Consider the following 24,270-nt stretch of genomic DNA (forward strand, 5'->3'; position numbering starts at 1 on the left):
AAGTGGTTTTGAACCATTATGCTGTTTTCTCGTTGTATCAGATATTATCTTTAGCAGGATCTTCTCTCTCTCTGGTATCAAAATATATGTAAATAATACAAAATAACCAAACTAGAGTTGGAAAAATGCTAAATACTACAATGCATAACTTAATCACCTACAACTATTCCTAAGAAATTCAAACAGTGTAAGCTATGCATATGTCATTTTCTTTTTTATATAAATGCAGGCACTCTAGTATTTGTTTGTCTGGTGGATAAAACTGAAAGTTATATTAATATCTGGCTAGCCCATCTAGGGATATCAGAGAAATTTGTTTTTAAAGGGATACTGCCAAGAACTCTGAATTCAACACTTGACCTGTCTTTAATATTAATATAATATGCTAGAGAAATTTTTCTGAGTTTTAAAAATCTATTTGGAAAAGGTCTGGTTGAGTCAAAGAGAAATTAAAACATAAAATCAGTTTTTGTGATACCAACAGCAAACTGTCAATAAGCAGATGTTGACAGAACTCTGAACAATTAACAAGCTATATAGACATCAACAGGAAAATTGGTGTATAGATCAATACAAAGAAAAAGGAAAAGAAAATGTGATTATTTTGCCACAGTAAAAAATATTCATTTGGAAGGAGAGTGTTAGAATCTAGATTTACCCACACTGAGGAGACTCTTGAATTGTAGAAAAGAAATCTAATTTCCCAAAATTCAAAATCACAAAACTGAATAGAAAAGAAATTTGATTTTTCAATCTTCTGTTTTTTTTAAAAGGAGAGAATGTCATTTTTAATGTAGTAATACTAATTTTTAGTATTAATTTTAAAGTATTCTGATGGATCAAATCAGTCTTGCAGGAATGAGTCTGAGTTCGTTCCAGAAAAAACAGTATTCATCTCTGACAGTGATGTTTACTAGAAAACTAACCTACTTCCACAGACTGTAGACAATGTGACTGATATGAAACAAAATATATGTGTGTGTGTTTGCCTTGATGTTAGCTGGGAGGAGCCCCATTTGTTTTCCTATTATGTAAAAATCTACAGGTCTCTTGCCAAAAGACTTTCCCAGTGACACGTCTGTCTGCCTTTGGGCTCCTTCTTCACTAAAACAACTACACCTAACAAATAATCTTTGATAGCAAATATTCATCAAGGCAAACAAAGAAGACAACTTAGATGCATTTCTTAAGATGGCATCAGGGCTAAGTTTATAAAATTACATCACATAAGGAAATCAGTTCAGTTCCCAGAAGACAGACACTTCTAGCTATTTGCTACACTTTAAAAGAAAGGATTTCTTTTTTTTCTTCCTTATAGTCTGTTAAACAGCCCTTTCCACAGCAATTCTTATTGTGTGTGTGTGTGTGTGTGTGTGAATACTGTATATTTAATGTAAGTTGAACATTTTAGAAGAGAAGGAATCTATGAAGACTAAATCTTATTATGAGCACAAAGTCTCATAAAACCGATAAGAAGACTTGACCTAAGAAGATAATGACACCTTATAAAAAATATAATTCATTCAACTTATTCTAATCTTTTGTATAGTACATCATGGATGTACCTTAGTCTTGGTGTTACAATGAAAGGGGAGAACATAAGTTGAGGGACTGGTGAGGAAAGTCTTTGGACACTTCTATGGGAATAGATGCTTTCAGAATAATGGTGGGGGAAGTTAGCAAGGTAGAAGGAACTGATCCTGGGTGGTAGACTACATGAATGCAAAAATGGTTAGTAAAATCATTTCCTTTTCCCATCTGTTCAGGAAGGACGTCAGAGAAGTAGACTAAACACCAGCCTGGGTTCAGAATTACATGGGGTTGTGTGTCTGTCTGTGTGTGCAAATGAACTCGACTCTACAGTAGCAGCAGCTAACACTTGAAAGGGCCTTCCTCCACACGTTTGGTAGTTCTGTGATGAAAGATAAAGGACCAAGGGAAAGGGAAGAGACTAAGAGGGCTTTATAGACCAAATGGGCTGTTCATAAAGAGAAGCACAATGGTTGTGTAGACTAGGAAAATTCCCAGACTCTAAACCAGAGGATATAGGGGGCAAATAGCTGAGGCCTCAGTGCTCAGGGACATTTCAGTTGCATTCTCACTAAGTTTTTCCAGTCTATCTCTAGGAGGAGGTTATGGGGAATCCCCAAAAGGAAAAAAAAAGTCCCCTAACAATTTTAGTCATGTTCTCTCTCTCTTGTCCTGCTCCTTCTTCTCCCTCCAAAGAACATTGCCACCTTTTCCACTCCTCCCCTCTACCTACAAACTCCCCCTCTTTACTCTTTTCTTCCTTCCTTTCCCCTCTTCTTTCCCTTTTCTTGGAAGAGCACTGGATTTGATGTTAAATGAACTGTTCTGCCACATACTAGCTGTGGGATTCTTGCATTGATCTCTTTCCTTCTTTGGATGGCAGTTTCTTTACCTGTAAAATTAGAGTATTGGATTGGGGGTCTCTTCAGCTTTCTGTCTCAGATCTTATGAGCCTTCCCTTTCTTCTCCCTCTTTTTCCCCCAGTTCAAGAAAAATACTGTGAGCTTTCAAATGTGCCTGTAGGCCCCCGAGGAGAAGGCGGAGGGAGCCTTATGGTTCAGTGTGTGGTGGCCTATCAAGCCCCAACCTTTGACAGAAAGTTCAGGGGCTAGAGAGGTAAAAACCTCCAGATTAAAAAAAAAAAAAAAGATCCTTTGCTTCCTGTCTGCCAGAACTGGCTGACTCCTGTAACCCCCAACCTCAAGGTGGAGACTAAGATTGGCCCTAGACCATTTTTCCTTCCTCACCCTACTATGTACCTCTTTATTCCAGTTATGAGAAAGAAAGATAATATGTAATGGATCAAGAAAAGATGGGTCCTCCAGGTCTCTTTCCTGTCAAAAACATTCCTCTAGCCATTAAAGACTATTTAGTCTAATATTCTTATTTTGTAAGTAGGGAAATTAAGATCTAGAGAATTGAGGTGACTTGAAAGAGATCACACATTGTGGTGACAGAAAAGGGATTATATAGAACTTTGGACACTCAGTTCTAAATCCAAAGTACAATCCAAACCTTTATATTTGATGCCTTAAAGGTCAATATTTCCAAGATTACAGATATTCTCAATATTTTGCTGTATTCCATTCCTATTCACTCCTAATACCATTCTTGCTGGAGCTCTACACTCAAGCATAACACACAATCCTTGTGTGATCTCCAGGAGTTCATCAAAAGAAACCTTCTAATTCCCCTTGTGGCTACAAGGTCCTCAAGGGCAAACTAGATTGTCTTTTGTCTTTTTTTTTTTTGTAGCCTCCCAGTCTTAGCACAGAACTTTGAACATGCTAGGAAATTAATGTTGCTGTTATTGTTTGTCCTTCATTCTCCAAGAAAACCATGACAACAGGAGAAGGGAAGCTATCATGACATGTACGTGAATTGAATTTGAGTGAAGGATGCTGTGCTAAGTCACCAGTCTTGATTTCCTCTAGAGCCATCAGGGTCCGGTGGCCAAATAAATATGAATCTGTACATCTGGAGATGACCCTATATGTGAGCAGTTGGGTTAAATGGCTTGTAAAAGGTCACCTAGCTATAGTAAAGCTAGTAAGTAAATCTGAGCCAGATTTGAATTCAGAATCTCCTGATTCTAGGGCTTGTGCTCTACTCACTTCACCACCTAGTCACTGAAGGTACTTAATAAATACTTATTGACTGGTTATACACTCTATTCATTCCCTAAGAAATAGCCTGGCGTAATGAAAAAGTTCCTGGAATTGGATAAGAAGCTCTTTCTTGACATCTAACAATTTAGATAATGTTAAGTAAGTCAATAGATGTCTCTGGCCTTAGATGTAAAATTAAGACCCAAATAAAATAATTTCTAACATTCCTTTGAGCTCTAAAGATCTCCTAAAAACTGGCCTTAATTCTATCTAAGAACCTATACTGCTGAACCACAGGATTACCCCTACCACACTCTCTGGAATCTCCTTCATTCCAAGTCTAATGGAATTAGAGATTCTGTCTTCTAGTTTTCTCCTCACAAATTTAGATGTTGTTTCTACAAATATAGATGTTGTTCCTAGTGCAATCCGCTTCCCAAACCCCAAAATGTCAGTCCAGAGGGGATTACAGAAATTACCTCTTCCTTCAAAACAGGAGAATGTAAGGTACCAAAATGTAATGAAAAAGAATAGGGAAGGGGTTGGAAGCTTAGAGGGTCTCTCTCTTTTGCTTGAGGGCAGGGTGGAAAGCATTGCAGGGTGGAAAGGTGTCCTGTGCTATTATTCCTCTAAGGCTAAAAGGTTGCATACACTTTTCACAAAAAAAAAAAAAAGGAAAAAGAAAAGAAAAACAAACGTTTATGGTATATTGGACCTAATCTAATCTTTTGGTCCTAGAGGCAGTTTCTGACTTCCTCCTTTAAACTAATGGGAAAAAATAAGAATGGAGTGGATAATTTTATAGGAATATATTCTAGATATTCCCTACATCCCTTTACAGTCTGGAGAGTTTTCTTTAGGGAAATTGAATAAATGAAACTTCTGGGAAGGGGAGTCTGAAATAGCTCTCAAGAGCAACTATTTTCAAAGATAAATATTCCCCAGGGTCCACTACAAATGCTGTATACAGCGTGGGTTGCCTTTGTAACTTCATATGTATAGAGAAATTCAATTTCCTATGAACACAGTATATTTTCATGGGTGTTTTTATTATCTCTTCCTCACATATATGTCTATCTTTGAAGAAAGACAGAAAGTCTTGTAGATATGCAGCAAACTAGTCAAGTGTGAATCTTTAATTCTGCTTTGGTTATATACCCAGAGAGTCATGTTTTATTTAGGTAAGGATTTCTTAGTGCTTTTCAGAGGTGTTGGAATTTGTTTCTACATGTGAATGTCTCAATATGGTATAATGTAATATATAATAGTCATGATAATGTTTTATTGAAAATTAAGATAATGAAGTACATAAATCTATAGTCTATTACTCCAGTCTTTGGCCTATATCAAGGAGGACATTGGAGTTTTGGGAATAAAGAGGCACCATGATGCTTTATAATGGGCAGAGAATATTTTGTAATCCCATCTGGGGCCTGGATTTGTCTTTATTTTGAGCCTTACAGCAAAAAGATCTCAGTGACCTTAACTGTAAGTATTGTTCCTTGGTTAAAATGTGCACTTAATTCTTTTTTGAATCCTGATCAACTTTGGGCCTCAAACAATCCTGGGGCTCTGAGTAGTATAGAGTATTAGTTACATGCTGCCAAACTAGTGCTTCCTTTCCTAGCTCAAAAATTTGCTCCTACTTACTTTTGTTGAGTGCCTCTTGCTCTAGTTTATTTTCTGGGGAAAGGAAGGAGGCCCCCAATTGGCCTTCCCACTGCCATAAGTAAATAGTTTATCTTTTCTCATATCTTCTCTTCCAAACTAAATAGTGCTAATCCAAATGCATACCTCTGTGTGTGCCAGTGTCTCGATTTTTGTATGTGTCTATGGTGTATGTAAATATTGACAGGAGTTTCTTGGTGTGTAAATATGTAGGTGTGCAGAAGTCTGTGTTTGCATATATGGGACTCTGAGGGTGTGTAAATGTGTGTGTGGGTGTGAGACTGCCACTAGAAATACTAGTCATTGCTACTCATTAGACTTGTTTTCTAGCATTGGGTTTCTGGAGGTTCAATTTGGGTGTAATTAAAGAGGCAAGAGTGGTTCAGAAACAGAAGTAAATTTTCCTGAAAACCAGTACTCTGCATCTGCAACTTTTATTGGCAAACCTGGCAGCCAGTAAATGCATTCCTTGGCATCTTAGAAAATGGAAGTTCTTTTGATGAAGCTGCCTTGCTCTTAAGGTCACATCAAATGAATGGACTGAGTTGAAAGTAATGTGTTCAGCCTGGATGAAACCTCCCCGATCCCACTGCTCACTCAGGCTGAGTGAGGCTGGGGAGGGGAGGAAGCTGGGGGAGGGAGGAATTGTGTTCCCCAAGACCCTTCACCTCCATAGTCATCTTCGATCCACGAAAACAGTGAGATTTTTGCCTCGTTACTAGTGAGAACCAATATGTTCCTCCCCCCTTGGGGGAGAAAGAAGGGAGAAGATGGGTTTGCAGGTGTCCATGGCAGGGGCAGGAGGTAGGAGTTCCTTTGGGATCATTCCTCGGGCCAAAGGATCCCTGGAGAAGAGATAATGGAAATTGCCTGTGAGAAGCCAGGATGCTCGGGAGAGGTAGCCGTGGGCTCCTGAGGCCAGGAGGGGGCGCGCGAAGCCCACGGAGCTCGGGCTCGCCGGCTCTTTAGCTCCCCGGTCCGGTGCGGGGGGCGCTGGGGATCCCGGGCCTGTCCTCCCCAGCCTGTCCGCCCAGTCCCCGCTTTGACCCCGAGGAAAGCACCCTAGGGCCTCTGGTGAAGGAAGGGGCTTCTTCTCTGCCTCCCTCGCTCCGGCTCCTCCAGGAGGAGTGTGAAGAGAGCCAAGGGGGCACCCGGGATGCTCTAGAAGGTTCCAGGAAGATGCGCTGCTCCCAGCAATGGCACGTGGAACATTCCTCTCGGAGATGACTCCCTGACCATGGAGAAGAGAACGACAGCCAGGGTCCCGGAGGACTAAGAGGAGGGGCCAAAGTGGCCCCGGGCTGTACAGCTAGTGGCTCTCCCTTCTCCAAAAGCTTTAAAAAGGAGTCTCTGCGGCCCCAAGAAGCCGTTCTGCCCGTGGCAGAGGCGTGATGAAGGCTTGTCGACGACTGGCCCGAGCCATTTGGGGGTAAGGAAGGAAGGAAGCTCTCGTCTCTTCTGGGGAGTCTCTCCATTCTGATCTCAGCCTCTAAGGAGCAAAGAGGAGGGAGAATGTAGTCAAGTTGAAAAACAGTGCGGAAAGTCAGGCACATCGTGTCCCGCCACGGCCCTGGGGTTCCCAGCTCAGGAACCAGGCTGGAAGGCGAATGCCTTCAGCCTCAGCCACGACCTTCCTTTGCAGGGGGAATGTGCAGAGAAAATGAGCAACAGTCATCCAGGACTGAGTCTGAGTTGGGCTGCTGGACCAAGGACTTTTCCCCGAGAGCTCCCTACCGCTCTGAAACAGGAGACTGGAGAGAACGTCTCCTCCAACACCCACTACTCTTGGGCTTACGGACTAGGAACCATTGTTTTACTCCAAACACCAAGAGGACACATCCACCAGCCCTCTGAATCCCTCCCCTACTGGCCCCCTCCCCTGCTCAGTAACCCTAGGTCTTCCGAGTGATGTGATGGAGAAGACCTCCGCATTTGATTCTGACTCTTCCCGGCCTCTACTACTTCCAGCTCCGGGTCTGGCTAAAATACTGGAAGACTGGAGATAAAGACTGGAAGGAAGAGGAGAGTAATCGGATAAAATAGAGGGAAAACAATTTTCAAGAGAAGAAAATATAATTCGAGTCCTAATTAATCAGAACTTTCCCCTCCTGCCCCATTTTAAAGGGGGGGATGGGGGCGGGGAATGACAATTTCTGGCTTCCATACCTTCCTCCTTCATCCTTTGCCAAATGTCAAGGTTAGGGAAAAGATTCAGTTCAGTTATTTCCAGGGACCACTCCTCACCTCCCTTTCTGCCCGGCTCCCCCGAACATCTCCCAATAACTCATCAAGAACCAGGGCCCCGTCCTGGAATGAAAGGGTTTGGGGGAGGCTTAAGGGATAAAGGATCGGTCTTCGGGATCCAGAAAGCAGTCAGCAGGTGAGAAGGCAGAAATCCCAGTGATAGCAACGTAAAACCGAGGGTGGAGAGAAGGGGAGGGAGAGGAGGAAGAAAGGGAGAGTCCCACATCACTCGTGACTATTTGTTGGCCCTCTCGTTTGCAAGGCATTAGTGGCACCCGAGCATCTTGGGGATTTAGAGGATGAAATTAAATCATTCTTTCTAATGGACAGTTAATCGGGCAGTTATCCGATTAATTCGATGATGTAGACAGCCAATCTCGTCCATTCATTACTTGAACAAACAAACAATGCTCTCCCTCCTCATTCACATGGGATTTCTTTTGGGGGGAGGGGACAAATTATGTAGATAATTGGCTCACATCTTCGACACTACGGTTGTGCAGCCTTTCAATTCGGAAAGCTGCCCCATTAAGAGTTGAGAAGGAAGTCAATCCAACGTGATTTACAGAACTCTTCCTGACTCTCACTCACAATCTCTCCCATTCACATGCTTAACACAGATACCCTTCTCACTTCAAATGATGGAAAAAATGACACTAGCTGTTAAATTGGAGATTAAATAACAAAAGAAATCACAGGAAGGAACAAAAATAAAATAATAAAGTGGGGGCAACTTTCCCTACCCTCTAGGTTCTTGTGTCTCAATATAAAAATTAATGAAAAACTAACATTGTGATCCCGAAAATTCAAGCCAAAAAGTGACTTTGGTAAATCAGTGATTTATTTCGGGTTGACAGTTGGCATTTTAAAAAATTACCCGAGTAATTGTCTTAATTCTCCATTTTGCTTCCCTACTTCTCCTTGCTAGCATAAATATAATTTCTGAAACGGCTACAGCACGCCATTCTTACGCGAAATCACCAATCTTAGGATACAATGCGTCACAAATGAAAAGCTAGTTTCCTTTCACTCTTAAACTCGCTTTCCTTGTTTCTTCAAGTACAATTGGACCCGCGCACAACTTGACTGCCCCCTGCAAAAGCTCCGGACGGAAATTTTCGGAAAGGACAGGCAGCAGAACCTATCTCTTTGGCAGCAATTGCCAGATCTGAGGAATAACGAGTCCCTGGACTGCTCTTGGAGAACCGGTAGGAAATGGATGAAAAGCCACAGGTGGAAGTAGGAGGCGATGCAGGTGAGGGTTGGGGAACCTGAGGAATAAAAAAAAACCCGCTTTTGGACTACTTGGATGTTGGGGGCAGTGGGAGGAGGGACAAATTTTACATCCCCGAAAAAAGAAGAAAAATCTATTATGAATTACAAAAGTAAGATTTAATCAACCCAGTAGCTGTTAAACTCTGCAAATCCTCCGACCCCATCCTGACCTTGACTTTAAAGAGACCGAATCTCCTCTCCTTTCTATTCGTAAGAGGTCTTTTTGTATGATATCACAGCATAAATTTTCGAACTGATCATTTCCTAGAACGGCAATCTCCATGTGCTGTCTGTGTATATATGTATGTGTGTGTGTATGTGTGTGTGTGTGTGTGTGTGTGTGATTGTTAATGTACTCAAAAAGGTCCATTCCCAAACAGAGGAGGATTCCTCAGAAGGCCTTGTTTTTTAAATGGGCGGGATCTCACCAAGTCCTCTCCTCCTCCCAATTTCTCTGTAGTTCTGGGATTTGTATTGGCTTTTCCTCCATTTGCCTGAAGGGGAGAAAGGGGGTGGAATGGGACACTTCACTTTAGTTCAAGGAAGAGTTGTAGTCTACTGCTCAAAGATCCTTGATTTAGAACTGGAGGTGACCCTCAAAGACCAAACCCTCTCATTTGACAAATAAGGAAATTGAGGCCCAAGAAGGTTCCAGAGAAGGTTCAGAAACAGCCTGCTAACTTATGTTTGGGCTTAAAAGATTTTACTCACATCTGTGAAGTATCAGAAAAGAAGCTGAAATGTTCATTTCTGCAAGTCGATTTTTGCCAGTCCGGGACAATGTGTTCAATGGGGTAGAGGTGGGAATGTTAAGAAATAAGTATGAGTAACTCTGTAAGACAACACCATACAGAATATCATAAAACCTAGCCTTTCCCCCTGGGGATATTGCCTCTGATTCTTAATATTCATAATAGATAAATAAATATAAATGAATGAATGAACAAGCAAAGACTCTGAAATACAATCAAGTCGTTTTACTGGCATATGTTTCTGAATAAGCATATAAAACACAAATACAAATTACTTTTCCTGGAGGGGATCCAAAGCTAAACCAGTGGAAAGCTGATCTTGGTAAAAATCGTTCCTCTACCCCCAACTCCCCCTCCTCTTCCTCCCCTCCCCCCAAACCCAACCCTATTTGGATGCCAGTTACTAATTTCACAATGGCAACGTTTATACCTGAACTAGAGAAACAAGAATGTCTCTCCTTTGAGATATACAGTTTAGATCACATGTACTATGAACTGTCAATTTAGGAAATGAGGAGGAGGAAGGGAGAGAGAGAGAGAGAGAGAGGGAGAGAGAGAGAGAGAGAGAGAGAGAGAGAGAGAGAGAGAGAGAGAGAACAATGCTGTATTGCAAAACCTAGGCACTGCTCCGCGTTAACCGAATTAACAAAAACAAAAGAATCTCTATCTGGGCATTCTTCTCCCATACCCCACACACTGAATGCAGTTTAAAGCTATACTCCACCAAAGGTAGGAGTTCAATGGATTTTATTTATTTGATCTTCAGGAAAACTGAAAGAAGATAAGTGTAAATTTAAAAAAATGTAAAAAATAATAGAGTTGATTAGGCACATGGGGAAAAAATAACTATGAAGTTTGGACATTTTGCTCAGCAAAACTATTCCTGAGACAGGGGAGATAGTAAGTCCACTAGTTTTGACTCCATTATACATTATATTTCCCAACATATCAATAAAATGCCCCAATGGATCTAATTGAAGTTGAAACATCGGATGACTACAAGCCCTAGAGAGTCTCAACTGAGACAATAATTAGTCAATACCTTGATTCCCATTCAAGAAATATGTTTTTGTATTCACTTCCACCTCCTATTCTTGGGGTAGTTTACCTTTTGTTATCTGAGATTTATTAAAAATTGTCAGCTGAAATGAGGGGATTTTTCTTTACCCTTTAAAGTACAAGCTGTCTCCCTCTTCCCTCTTCCTTGGATAAAACCAAACATACATTCATTTGGTTTGTTCTCTGAGGCTTCCACAAAGATTTTGGTACCAAGTGAGAAAGCAGGAATTAGAAATCAGGAAAGCCAAAAGGCTGTCCCAACACATCTGGTGTCAAAGCTAGTCAGAAATTCAGAGGTGGAGAGAATTGAGGTGTGAAATACATCACACACTTCTCTTTCAAAGTTCCCAAACTTTGACACTGTCTCTTAGTAAAACAAAAGAAAAAATATTGTTTAATTTCCACAAGAATTTGTCTTGTTGAAATTGAAAATTAAGCAGTGAGTTTAGCTTGACAGATTCCTTCTTCTTTTTCTTCTTCTCCTTCTTCTTCTTCTTCTTCTTCTTCTTCTTCTTCTTCTTCTTCTTCTTCTTCTGATGCTGCTGCTGCTGCTGCTTCTTCTGCTTCTGCTTCTTCTTCTTCTCTTCCTTCTCCTCCTCTGCCTCTTACCCTTCCTTCTCCTCCTTCTCCTTCTTCCCCTTCCTCCTCATCTATCGTTGTTTCAGTCTTGCTTAATCATTCTCACTTTTTTACTTCTCTAGTTCAATCTCTTTTCTCTCAGTATTTAGATAATCATTCATTTTGCACCCAAATTTAAAAATCTAAGTCTGCCATGGTGATTTTATCTACATAAAGTTTTACAAAAGTAGAAAGAAATTGTTTCACTATTGATCCTGATTCTGCTTCATATTTAATCACTGTGGAGGTATTGTTCTAAATATTTCACTAAAAGAAACTATTGTTTCTACACAGGAACATGGAGAAATGAAAATTGTTCAGAGAAACTGTTCAGTACTTTTGAAGACGTTTATTTGCCTGTCATCACACCTGCTGATGCCACCGAAGAGACATGCCTGAGACATCATTTGAAGAAAAATGTTCCCTTTACTTAAAAAAAAAAAAGGTGGGAAAGGAGGTCGGAGTAGATGAGCTTGGAACTAGAGAGTTAGGGCGAGGGAGGGTTGAGCAAACGGGTAAAAAAATATTACCTGACCAAGCAAGTTAAAGACAAAGATAATACAAGGAGAATTGCACTAATAAAGAGAACAGCTAGCTGACACAATCTTTGACAGACTGACAAAGGAAAGCGGAAAGGGGGGCGAGAAGGATGAGTTGTCAAAAGGAGGAATGTTATCCCTTCAACTTTTGCTTAGGCAGTAGTTTTCTGCAGTCCGGTACACCTTCCATCCCCTTCCCGGCTTCTTCATCCTGGGGGGAATGAAAAACCGGGAGGGTGGGGGAGAGTGGGAAAAGGTGAGGGGAGCAATAACTCTTTCCTTTTCATTGGGGACGCGAATTCATTTGTTATTGGGTCCTCTGCTTTCAAATAGCGCCTTAGTCAAATCAGGACCTTTAGACACGCGTGGGGGTGTGGTATGGAGACGGCTATAGCATGTCCACACGCGTGGCGTGGGAGGGCAGAGGGCCTGAGAGTGTGTGCATCTATTTACCTGTCACCAGCCATGGGAATTCCCAGATGCGGGAATCACGGTCTAAGTGTGCGGGACAGGGAGAGATGCATCAGAAGACGTGCGTGAGCATCGCGGGATAGGTCTGAGGCCAAGGAGACCGACGGAAAGGAAGGAAGAGTGGGTGTTGGAACGCGTGTCCGGGGAAATCTGTGCGTGGGGCCAGGAAGGGTCCCGCGTGGAAGGCGCCCGTGAGCCTGCTCTGTGTGTGTGGGGGGGGGGGGGCGGGACAGCCGGAGCGCGGCGCGGACAAGCGGGCCCGCGGTCAGTGCGGGCCCGGCCCCACGGCCAAGGGCCGCGGCGCGTGTCGGGCTCCGCGCGGCCACTCTGGCCGCCTCCCGGGCAGTGCGGGGCGCGTGTGCGCGCGCGCGGCCTGGGCGCAGCCTCGCCCCCTCCCCTGGCCGGCGGAGGCGGTTCTCGCCTCCCATTGGCCGGCCGGCGCGGGCCTGGGCGGAGCCCCGGCGCACAGGGGGGAAAAAGTTAGTGCGTAAAAAAGTGCTGGCCCCGGGACGGATGCTCAAAAGTGGGGCGCCTTCCCCGGTGCTGCCTTGAGCGGCCGCGCGCGCGCTCCGCAGCCGGACAGACAGACGGCCGGGCCGACAGAGGGCCGGGCGGGCGGGCGGGCGCACAGACAGCGGCCCGGGGGGCAGAGCGGCCGCCGGCCGGACACCCCGGCGCCCCCCCAGGCCGCCCCCGGCTCGCCCCCTCCCTCGCGGGCCCCTCGTCGCCGAGTCCCGGGGCGGGCGCGGGCCCGCAGCGGCGCTCCGCTCCTCCGGGCCCCGCCGAGCCGCCCCCCGGCCCGCGCCGGAGCACAGGCCGGAGCGGCGCGGCCCGGGGCCGGGGCCGGGGCCGGGGCCCGGCTCGGCGAGATCCCGCCCGGCCGCGGGGCCGGGGCCGGGGTGGGGGGGCGGCGGGCGGCGGCGGCGGCGGCGGGGGGCCGAGGCCGAGGCGGCGGCGGCGGGCCGGGGCCATGCAGGCGCGCTACTCCGTGTCCAGCCCCAACTCGCTGGGAGTGGTGCCCTACCTCGGCGGGGAGCAGAGCTACTACCGCGCGGCCGCGGCCGCCGCCGGGGGCGGCTACGCGGCCATGCCGGCCCCCATGAGCGTGTACTCGCACCCGGCGCACGAGCAGTACCCGGGCGGCATGGCCCGCGCCTACGGGCCCTACGCGCCGCAGCCGCAGCCCAAGGACATGGTGAAGCCGCCCTACAGCTACATCGCGCTCATCACCATGGCCATCCAGAACGCGCCCGACAAGAAGATCACGCTCAACGGCATCTACCAGTTCATCATGGACCGCTTCCCCTTCTACCGGGACAACAAGCAGGGCTGGCAGAACAGCATCCGCCACAACCTCTCGCTCAACGAGTGCTTCGTCAAGGTGCCCCGCGACGACAAGAAGCCGGGCAAGGGCAGCTACTGGACCCTGGACCCGGACTCCTACAACATGTTCGAGAACGGCAGCTTCCTGCGGCGGCGGCGGCGCTTCAAGAAGAAGGACGCGGTCAAGGACAAGGAGGAGAAGGACCGCCTGCACCCCAAGGAGCCGCCGCCGCCCGCCCCGCGGCCGCCGCCGCCGCCCGCCCCGCAGCCGCCGCCGCCGCAGCAGCAGCCGGAGCCGGCCGAGGGCGGCGCGGCCGCGGGGAGCTCGCAGCCGCCGCCGCCGCCCGTGAGGATCCAGGACATCAAGACGGAGAACGGCGCCTGCTCCTCGCCGCCTCAGCCGCTGTCGCCCGCCGCGGCCGCCGTGCCCAAGATCGAGAGCCCCGACAGCAGCAGCAGCAGCCTGTCCGGCGGCGGCAGCCCCCGCGGCGGCCTGCCCCCCGGCCGCCCGCTGAGCCTGGACGGCGCGGAGCACGCGCCCCCCGCCGCCGCCGGTGCCGCCGCCGCCGCCCGGCCAGGGCTTCAGCGTGGACAACATCATGACCTCGCTGCGGGGCTCGCCGCAGGGCCCGGCGGCCGAGCTGGGCCCCGGCCTCCTGGCCGCGTCGGCCGCGGCCTCGGCCAGGACGGGCGTCCCCCCCCTCGCTCTCGCTCGGCGGCTTCTCCCCGGGCCAGGGCTCCATGTACGGCTCCCCGTGCGGCCAGGGCGCCGCGGGCGGGGCGGCGGCGGCGGCGGCGGCGGAGGAGGAGGAGGAGGAGGAGGAGGAGGAGGAGGAGGAGGAGGAGGCGGCGGCGGCGGCGGCACGGGCGGCGGCGCGGGGGGAGCCGGGACCTACCACTGCAACATGCAGGCCATGAGCCTGTACGCGGCCGGGGAGCGCGCGGGCCACCTCCAGGGCGCGCCCGGGGCCGGCGGCGGCTCGGCCGTGGACGACCCGCTGCCCGACTACTCCCTGCCGCCGGCCAGCGGCAGCAGCAGCACGCCCTCGCTGAGCCACGCCGGCCAGGAGCCGAGCCACCACCCCGCGGCCCACCAAGGGCGCCTGACCTCCTGGTACCTGAACCAGGCCGCCGGCGACCTGGGCCACTTGGCCAGCGCCGCGGCCGCCGCCGCCGCCGCCGGCTACCCCGCCCAGCAGCAGAACTTCCACTCGGTGCGGGAGATGTTCGAGTCGCAGCGGATCGGCCTCAACAACTCCCCCGTGAACGGCAACAGCAGCTGTCAGATGGCCTTTCCGTCCAGCCAGTCGCTCTACCGCACGTCGGGGGCTTTTGTCTATGATTGCAGCAAGTTCTGATCCAGGCCCGGCGGCAGCACTGCCCCTTCCCCCCAGAACTCCGACCCCGAACCGAAACCAAAAAAAAAAAAAAACCCGTTAAAAATGCCAAACTTTTAAAATTCCACTCGCAGACCAGCAGAATCTCTCCCAAAATAAAGCCTGTCCAAACCACCAGCACAAAGAAAACTCTATTTCCTTAACTAATTTGAGAGCCACCTTGCCCTCCCTAAGTAAACCAAACTGTAAACTATTTTGTACAGAGACAGCAAAGTCTTGGTTTATTAAAGGACAGTGTTACTCCAGATAACACGTAAGTTTCTTCTTGCTTTTCAGAGATCGTTTTCCTTCCCCTTTAACATTTTCCATTCCCCTCTCCTTCACCCTCACCCCTCAACCTTCATCCTTAAGATATTATTTTATCCTATGTTTAAAGGGGGGAGGGAGGGGATCCCCATATACTTCAGTCGCTTTCTCCCCCCTCTCCCCCCCCATGGACTTGTTTTAAAATGTAAATTGCAACATAGTAATTTATTTTTAATTTGTAGTGGGATGTTGTGGACCAAACGCCAGAAAGTGTTTCCAAAACCTGACGTTCAATTGCCTGAAACTTTGAACTGTTTTTTTTTTCATTATAAAAGGGAAACTGTATTAATCTTATTCTATCAATCATTTTTTTTCTTTTTGTTGAACATATTCTGAAGGTATTGCATTGTTTGTTTATTAATAAATTACCATTCAATTTGAATGAGACTTTAGAGTCTGGATACTTTAATACATCTTTAGGGAAAAGAGATTTTAGTGCCAGAGATTTTATGGTAGAAGACACGTTTCTTAAATCTCTGAAAAGGAAAAAAAATCCCAATATCAAACCTCATGTCCAAAAATGTGCCCCCCCCATCTTCTACAATATGTTACATATAGTAAGTTTGCTTTAACGGTTAGGAAAAAGTCATTCTTTCCAGAGCAGATCTAAGTTGGCAGATAAACAAACATGCTTTCTCAGTGATACAGTAACAATCTGAAAATACTAAGTCCATGAAGGAGCAGGATATATGTTGGTATAGATCTAGAAAAGAAAGGTATCTATAGAGAGACTCCCAGTCATATTAAAATGAAGACATGACTCATTTTATCTAGAATACACAATGGAGATGCATATTGCATATCCTTGTGGGAAGCAAGTGCTTAATAGTTTTGTCCCTATTAAATCTAGCCCTGTCTAAGGTGTGTATGGGGGGGAATACATACATAATATATATATATACATATATTTATGTGTATATGTGTATACACATAAATATATATATATATGAAGAGACAGAGACAGTTCAGATTTTCAGTCTTTTATTCAATACATAGATGGATTTTTAAAAGTTCTTGCTGTTTTGTTGAAATGGAATGATCTTTTATGGGGAACTATTCTAGAAGATCTGTTTGAGGGATAACTACTTATTCTTAAAACATGGAAAAGCAAACAGTACTTATAATTGAGTAGATTAAAAAAACCCATCCCTTTGGGGAAAGATGGTTTCTTCTCCTAGTAATTGTTCTTGCTAATTCACAGGGAGATCCTAGGGGCAATCTTGACTGGATCTCCTCCTTTGTAAATAACCTAGGAAATGTAATAAATTCATTATCTTAGAATGAACCACCTTGTCAATCAGACTTTGGGGAGATGACTATTTGATTACAGATATTTAGGGCCTTTAAGTTTGCTTTCGAGATAATACAGTTTCCTATCTGCCGCTCTTATCTAAAGGCAACACTTAGCAGTAATTGCTGTTGTTTGTTGTCAAAATTTGATCATTGTTAAAGGTTTGCTGCAAATAAATACAAACTAATTTCAGTCAAAAACTGTAGTTTGTGGCTTCTGATTCGGTCCTGTCACTCTTGCTTCCCTCCCCCATGCCCTCAAGGTAATCCAATAGTCTAGGAAGGTAGCAGAATTTATGCTGAAATTTCTCCCTTAAGTCCAACAGGTCTAGGTCTATATGATTGGTTCATGCATTTCCCTCCACTGTTTCTGACTATTTTCTGAATGTAGCTTTAGTTGACTGGAGATGTCAATGACGGTTGTGGGGAGAAAATAAAAACAAATTGGTTAAGTTTCTTGTAAACATTTTTGTAGCATTCTGGCCTACTGGGCAGCCCATTCTGGACAAAGTGAGAGAACAGATGCTTGTGTGACTACGGAAGCTGTTTTGTTCACAGTGTTTTGTTACCTGCGCCTGGTTCAAGATGGTTTTTAGGTCTGCAAAGCAAGGCGAGCAGGTGTCGGACTCCATCCAGGTTGACTGTTCATTCAGATGTTTCTACAATCAAATACCTAAAGAGCTATCCACTTCAGAAGAGATGATAGTGTTTAACTTATCCATTGCAAACAGCCAAAAAACCCGGTTCGTGGGTTTAGGACAGGATATAGTGGGCAGTTTTTCTGCTTCTATGCAGTTTCTGTTTCCAAAATAACAGTTGAGGGTTAGAAGCAATAGGGATGCCTACCCAGATTGTAGGTTCTGGCGTCTTTACAAAGCCAGACGTCCAAAGTTTGGGGACGCTTTCTCTTAGAGCTTCCTCCTTTGCCTGGTAATGTCTTTCCTCTAATTAGCTTTAATTATACCTTGCAGCGGGGTTGATTTCGTCTTATTTGTTTGTATTTTCTCTCTTTCCTTCCTCTGTTCTCCAGCTTTACCTTCCTCGACTTTTGCCCCCCTCTCCCTTTACGGGGTTCTCAGAGTTGTCTCCAGCGGGTTCTGGGAGAGAGTTGCTTGGGGAGAAAATAAATAGAATCAAAGAGGACCTTTGTTAACTCTGATGGTTTAATCACCGGGTGGATTTGTGAATGCCAGAGGCCGAGAGGAGGAGAGAGCAGGAGAGAGGTAGGCGGGGAAGGGGTGTGTGTCTGAGGCATATGTCGAAAGTCTCTCTCTCTCTCTCTCTCTCTCTCTCTCTCTCTCTCTCTCTCTCTCTCTCTCTCTCTCTCTCGCTGTGTGTGTATGTGTGAAGAGGGAGGAGGTAGCCGTGGGCGAGATTTGAACCCGTGTGTTATAATTAATCTTTCTCCTTAAGCTGCCTGAAGCTTTAGCCCCTGCCAGTTGCCCAGGTCCAAAAGCAAACTTGGTGCCGCCTGTCTTTTCCTTTCTCGTCTCCGAAAACTTCTCTGCCCTTTTCCCTTTTCCCCTTCTCATTCCTTCTCTCTCTCTCCCTCACCCTGACCCATATCATCATCATTATTATTAACTATTTACTCATCACTCGCCGCCCTTTGTTTTGAAAACACACGTGTATTTAGGAACAGGGCACGGGGTGGAAAGGTCAGAGAAATTTCTTTCCTCACGTGTGACAGAGTTGGACTTTGCTTGGTTGGGGGAGGGAGGTGTAAAGGGAGAGGGGCAGGGAAGCCTTGTCATAGTCATGGGGATCAGCCAACCAAACAGAGGTGAAGAACCAAAACAAAAAGCCTCCACTATAAGCTCGCTTCCATTCTCAGCGCTCCTCTAGAGAGAGAGTTTTTGGGTTCGGCCGCAGTGTCAGAGGGAAGGATCCCCCTTCCCCGAGGCCGTCCAAAGCTGAGCCCTCTTTTGGGGCCGGCCTTCCTCTGGAGAGGGTGGACAGCACTGCAGCTGAGAAAAGGCATGTCACGTCCTGCGTTAGGGTCAGCGCAGCTCTCTGTTTTCTCTCCGACTCGGTCCTTCCGTGTGGCAGTAGAATCCTAATACATCTGCCCTTTGCCCCGCAGTTTTCGTGGCGTCCGCTTGCGTTTTAATTTAGTTCAGATGCTCTTGGTGCTGGTAGGATGCTTATTTTATTTCTTTAGCCGAATTCACTGAGGGAAGCCATCCTTCCCAAAGGCAGAGTGGCTTGGCCATGCTGGAGATAGACGAACAGATTGAGAGTGAGTGCCTCTAAGGAGATAAGACTATCACCTGGGCATGAGTACATTAACTATACATATGGATATGTGTGTGCGAACGGACGCCAATAAAATATGCCTGTGAGTGCCTTGTTTTCGCTTAGGTTACCTCAGGTTTAAAATACCGTGGGGCTGAGGCCATGACTGGTTTTTGGCTTTGGAGCCCTACTTAGAAATGTTCTGAGTATGTGTACAGTTTGGAGGAGCTACCGAACTTGGCCGTCTTCCTTTTCCACTGAACCAGGGGGTTTGATCGGGGCCGGGGGAGGGAAGGGAAGGGGAAGGGGAAGAGGAGGAAGATGAGATATTTCAGCAGCTCCAAGAGAGAAAGAACGCTCAGTTTGCATCAGCTTTTTTTGGGGAGAGAGAAGAAGAGGGATTTTCCTTCAGGTGTCTAATGAAAAAAAGCGAATGAGTAGGATTATCAACCTAACCCTGAGAGAAGCTGCAAAGGGCATAAAGTTTTGAAAGATAACCCTTCTAGAAGGAATCTGAGCTTTTAGGCTAGAGACAGAAAAGATCCCAAAAGGACCTTCCTCCTCCCTCTTTGACTTTAAAAGAAACAGGAGAAGGGAAAAATTATGTGAATTCACTGGTTTCCAAGACCCTAGGAAATTGTTACTGCCTCTGACATCTGATGGTTCTTTTTTTATACTTGGCTTGAATATACTTGAACTGTGTGTCATTAACTATTGTGGCTCACTTCATTTTGAATTTTTTAAAGTACAGAACTTGAAGATTATACACATGCAGATGTGCACAGTGTAGTTTTATCTACACAAGATGGCTCCATCACATTTTAGAAGCAAAATGTTCAAGGTTCCTAAATCAAGTCATTAGTCCTACATAGAACCGTATTTAAAACCTCTCTTTTTTCATGATTCTTTTTTCTCACTTGCAGTGAATTTACTTTAGCTCCCAAATAGCCACCGCGAATTTAGGAAAAAAATCAAACAGAAAGTTTCCTTATTTTCAGTGAAAATTGGGAAAAGCATTCTACATTGACTGTTTTTTGAAGTTCTGTTTTGGATCTTTTCAGCAATAAAGGTAAAATGCCTTTAAAGTGGACTGCACTGGGATGAAATAATATTTATGGGAATTATAAGTAATGAATATACTGAAAGTATATTAGATATACCATAGGTGATTTTGATGTAATAGATTATTTAAAGTGTATGCAGCAAACGATGTATTTTTAGACCTAATATATTGACTTATAAGATATAAATCATATGAAATATGGATAACAAATCATCCAGTATTTTTTGCATTTTCCCATCTATGTAATGAAGAGATGCATTCATTTTACTATTTATCAAAAACGTATAGTTTTATTTAATTGTACTTTCAGAAGAACTAATTCTACATGTTTCTGAAGTAGATTTGAATCATTAATTATTTCCCTGATCTTTAAATGAAGACTATAAAGACCCTTGTTAGAAATTAATTGGAAAGGGAGAGATATTTCTTTTTTAAATTTCAAAAAGATAAGGTCTCCCCCCCCCTTTTTTTTTAATCCTGGAAGCTATTGGCCTTGTACTGTAAAGATTTAGAATCCTGAATAGTTCTTGTGATTGGGGGCGGGGTAGGAGGAGGAAGCAAATCAGGTAATTAGAAGTATCGTCAGAATTCCCCTTTCTTCTGATGTTGATAAATTGACCTTAGGGAAAGACTGTGGGTGATGATTTTTGCCCTGACATAATCTGTTGAGCTACACATCTCCCCCAGTGTTGGGATGTACTGTGATCTGATATGGAAAAGGGTTAGGTGATGGGGGATCTCCATAATCTTGACCCTCATAATGGAATACATTCTTTTTTCTGCTCTGTCCCATTTGAATGCATTCTTTCTGTTCTGTCACATTCGTTAGTATTAGGAACAATTTTCGTCTCTTCTGCTTTTCCTTCTCCCGGTTTAATTATGATCTAGTTTATGAAGCCATTCGTTTCTTTCCAGAGTCATAAACAAAACGTCGCGTTAGAGCTGAGATTGATGGTGTCCAAGCAATAAAAGCAGGCCAGGTCAGGAAGGAATAAAATTCAGTCAGACCTCTGCTGAATCATTTTTCAAAAGAACAGAAAGACACAGAAGGAGACAGGAGGGTCAAGAAAAGATGTCACAATCTTCAGCACACGATTTGGCAGCCTTTGGAAGAGTGAAATGGGGGTGGTTAAAAGGAGAAGGAAATAATGGGGGGTGGGAGTAGGTTGGAGGAGGGGAAGGAGACTCGGAGCTAATGAGAGAGAGAGATTGTTTTTTATCAAGTGAAGTCTAATTTAATGAGACAATAGCCAAATCTGCAGGAAAAGAAAAACACTCCAAACTTGGCCGTAAGGTCCCAGACATAAACTTTAAAAATCCCTGTTCTCTGATAGCTCCCATTTCGATTTATAACCAGGAGGTAGTTTAGCCGCAGAGAATTTTTATTAATTGCGTTTTCACTCGGACCTATGTAAACAGAAAGCCTGAGCCCTTAGAACAAATATCCAAATAATCCTCCAATGATGAGGCTTGCCCTCTCCTTCCCCCCCGCCCCACCATTCCACAATACTCACAAAAAAAGAATTCCGAAAAATTAATTATTCTCTTTCCCCTGCGCCCTCTACTCCTTCTTTTGCTTCTGATTCTTCTTCAGGGTCTTTGTCTCGTCCTGCTTCAGTCTAGTTTCCCTCTGCTTCATCTCTTTCCTTTCCCTCAATTTCTTTTCCCTTCCCCATCGCCCGTGTCCAATCAGGCCCCGAGGTTAAAATGCTCCAGTGTGATCTGGACTCCCCTAAATCGGTAATTTGCTTCTGCCTCAGAGAAAGTTTTATTTTACAGATAGTGCTTTTCTGAGAGAGACTGCAATTTTCGGGAACGGTTTCTGGGATGAGGCTAGGGATTGGAGACTAAGGAGCCTGAAGTTTGGACTTCTGTCTCTGCCCTTTTTTCACTTTTTCCCAAGGGAATTCCAGTTTTTGCTTGGGGAGGGGTGGTTGAGAAAAAGAGCTCTGTTCAGCTCAGGTTTAGTATGTCGCACATACGCCGAAGGTCAGTTCGTTTCCTCTCTGGTACTGGGACTGGTGAGGGAAATGGAGCTACGCACACACAATAAAGAAAGGCATTCCAGTCCCAACAGTTGGTTCGAAGGAGGGCCTCGAAAGGACTAAATTAGGCAACGTGATTAGTGCTGGAAAATTGAAGAAAATGTACCATATCTACTTTATTGGAAGCTCTCGGAGAGGTGCACAGGAACATAAGGCTCAACTTAACTTTGCTGCACTACTTTCCAAGCTTACTCTGGCTCCGAAGGAACCCGCTGTTTTACATTATTTTTGTTTGTTTTGTTTACTTGATTTTGTCCCTGACTGATTTTAAATTTGCAGCATATTGAGCATATTATGCCAGATCCAGTAGGGATTGGAGTTTCCATGTCTTTCTATCTAGCTACCCTGCGTGCTTGATTGACTTCAGAAGCAGAGTATGGGCATCCCTGCACAGCAATGGAGCGGGAAAAGGGTGTGAGAGAGACAGCAAGAGAGAAGTTTAGATCTAAAAACCACCGAATCGTTTCGGGGCTGGGGAGATACCTTCTAATGACAATGATACATAATTTATTGTGATGTTCGAATGTAACAGTTATTGTGAGAAACAGACTGATCCACTCAGGCTTCTGAGGGAGGGGAACGCAGAGATGGCCCTTTCTTCCCTCTAGCTGCAAAGACAGGAGTTAGACTCCAAGTCCAGAACCTACCTCCGAGGTACCCTTTGAGAGTTCTGCTGGTCAGGGTCCTGAAGGTTTTGGGGCACACAGTTGTGTCACCTTGATGCCAGGGTGTACCTCCCATAGCCAAGAGCTCAGGCTTTTTCTTCTCATTTCCTTTGGGGTTAGTTAACACAGTATCAGCATCCCTTATGTCAGAGGAAGCTCCTAAATCCTTTCTATCTTTTTTCTAGTTTCTGTCCTCAGAGCAATACTCTTAGTTATTCTTTCAAGGACCTCGTGAGATTCCATAACACTACTACCGAAGGTGGCCATCCATCCAGAGCAAAAGATCTATGGCGGAATGGGAATTGGCCGTCAGCTTTGCCCCCTAAGTAAACACAGCTTGGAGCGACTTGGGTGGGCAGGAGAAAACAATTTGTGAGCTAGGGAAGCAAGCTGGGGAGGGGGCGCAGCGGCTAGGGACATACCTGCTGGAGACTTTCACCTGACCTCTCACTGTCAGGGGGCTGCCTGGATGAAGGAGGATGGCATGTGAATGTATATGTATGGGGGGGGGGACGTAAGGCTTTAGGGCAAGGGTACAAGGAGAAGAGTCAGGTGGAAGAGAAGCAAAGAGAGGAGAGGAATCTCCGTGTTGAGGACAGAGGATAATATATGACTTTCGGTGTAATTTAGCTTTGTACAGATTTTGGCCACAAATAATAAAACGACAGGAGTCTCCGTTTCCCCCCTCCCCCACTGTCTCTGGGGGAAAAGCAGGAAAACCAACACATTTAGAGTCATTAACTCTTAAGACAGACGAATTTCCTCCGACATAAAAGCAGGCCGTGGCCCTGCTCGTGATGGGCACAGGACATATTAACTTTGTAATTGTGAAAACTGGATGCAAGACTCAAATTTAAGAAGCCGTCAGATATTTAAAAGCAAAAGTCGTTGCTTCTGGGGAGGGAAAACTTAAAAAAAAATGAACAGATCGAAGCAATAATCCAGGCACCCGGGTTAGGTAAAATTGATTTTGAAAGGCCAGATGTGGTGTGGAGATTTAAAAAGTTTATGCTCTACAACAATCGGAGGTGTAGATTAAGAGCTGGCTTATCTGTGGTGGCTCTGAATTTGGTGGAAGTCGCAAAGGATAAAGACGCTTTACCTTCTAACTGCTGATTAGTGGGCATCGGGCAAGCAAGCCTGTGTGTGTGTGTGTGTGTGTGTGTGTGTGTATGTGTGGGGGGGCTGCAGGATCAAGAGCCAAGGTATCTCGATTTTCCATGCACAGTTCCTAAGGTTAATGACAGGCTAGCACTGTCTATTCTGAGTGTGAGGGAGAGGACAGCGGCCCTTGGAGAAAGGGAAGGGCACTGCTTCACCGTACCGAAGATTGTTTTTTCTATCATGCATGAAGGACACACACCGACACTGTGTGTCCCCACCAACCTGAGGTGCGCGCCAAGGCGGGGGAGGGGAAGGAATATGCCTCTCGTGGGGGTGGGGGTGGGTTGCAGCCCGGGGCTGAGATTCTGCCAGTCCCTGGGTCCGGCAGGCCTCCTGGGGCCAGAGGAGGGACAGAAACACCGCCTCTGCAGACACAAGTGCTTCACGCATTTACTTAGAAGAACGGCCGCAGCTTGGCATTCCCACAAAGAACGGCTAAAGGATGAAACTTTTCATCTCCTTCTCGGATCACCTTCGCCTCACCTCCAAATCTGAGAAATGCGGACTGGGAGAGTGTT

General features: G+C 45.7%; 1 protein-coding gene across 1 annotated transcript; it reads left to right on the forward strand.

Moving 5' to 3' along the window:
- Positions 1-13,222: 13,222 nt before the first annotated feature.
- On the forward strand, positions 13,223-19,076 carry FOXC1 (forkhead box C1). The gene is given in 4 exon segments (XM_074199492.1): positions 13,223-14,124; positions 14,126-14,282; positions 14,284-14,362; positions 14,416-19,076. Coding segments are annotated over 4 exon segments (1,656 nt in total). The 5' UTR covers positions 13,223-13,234; the 3' UTR covers positions 14,946-19,076.
- The last annotated feature ends 5,194 nt before the right edge of the window (positions 19,077-24,270 follow it).

This window comes from Macrotis lagotis, chromosome X, assembly GCF_037893015.1.
Source record: "Macrotis lagotis isolate mMagLag1 chromosome X, bilby.v1.9.chrom.fasta, whole genome shotgun sequence".
NCBI lineage: Eukaryota > Metazoa > Chordata > Mammalia > Peramelemorphia > Peramelidae > Macrotis > Macrotis lagotis.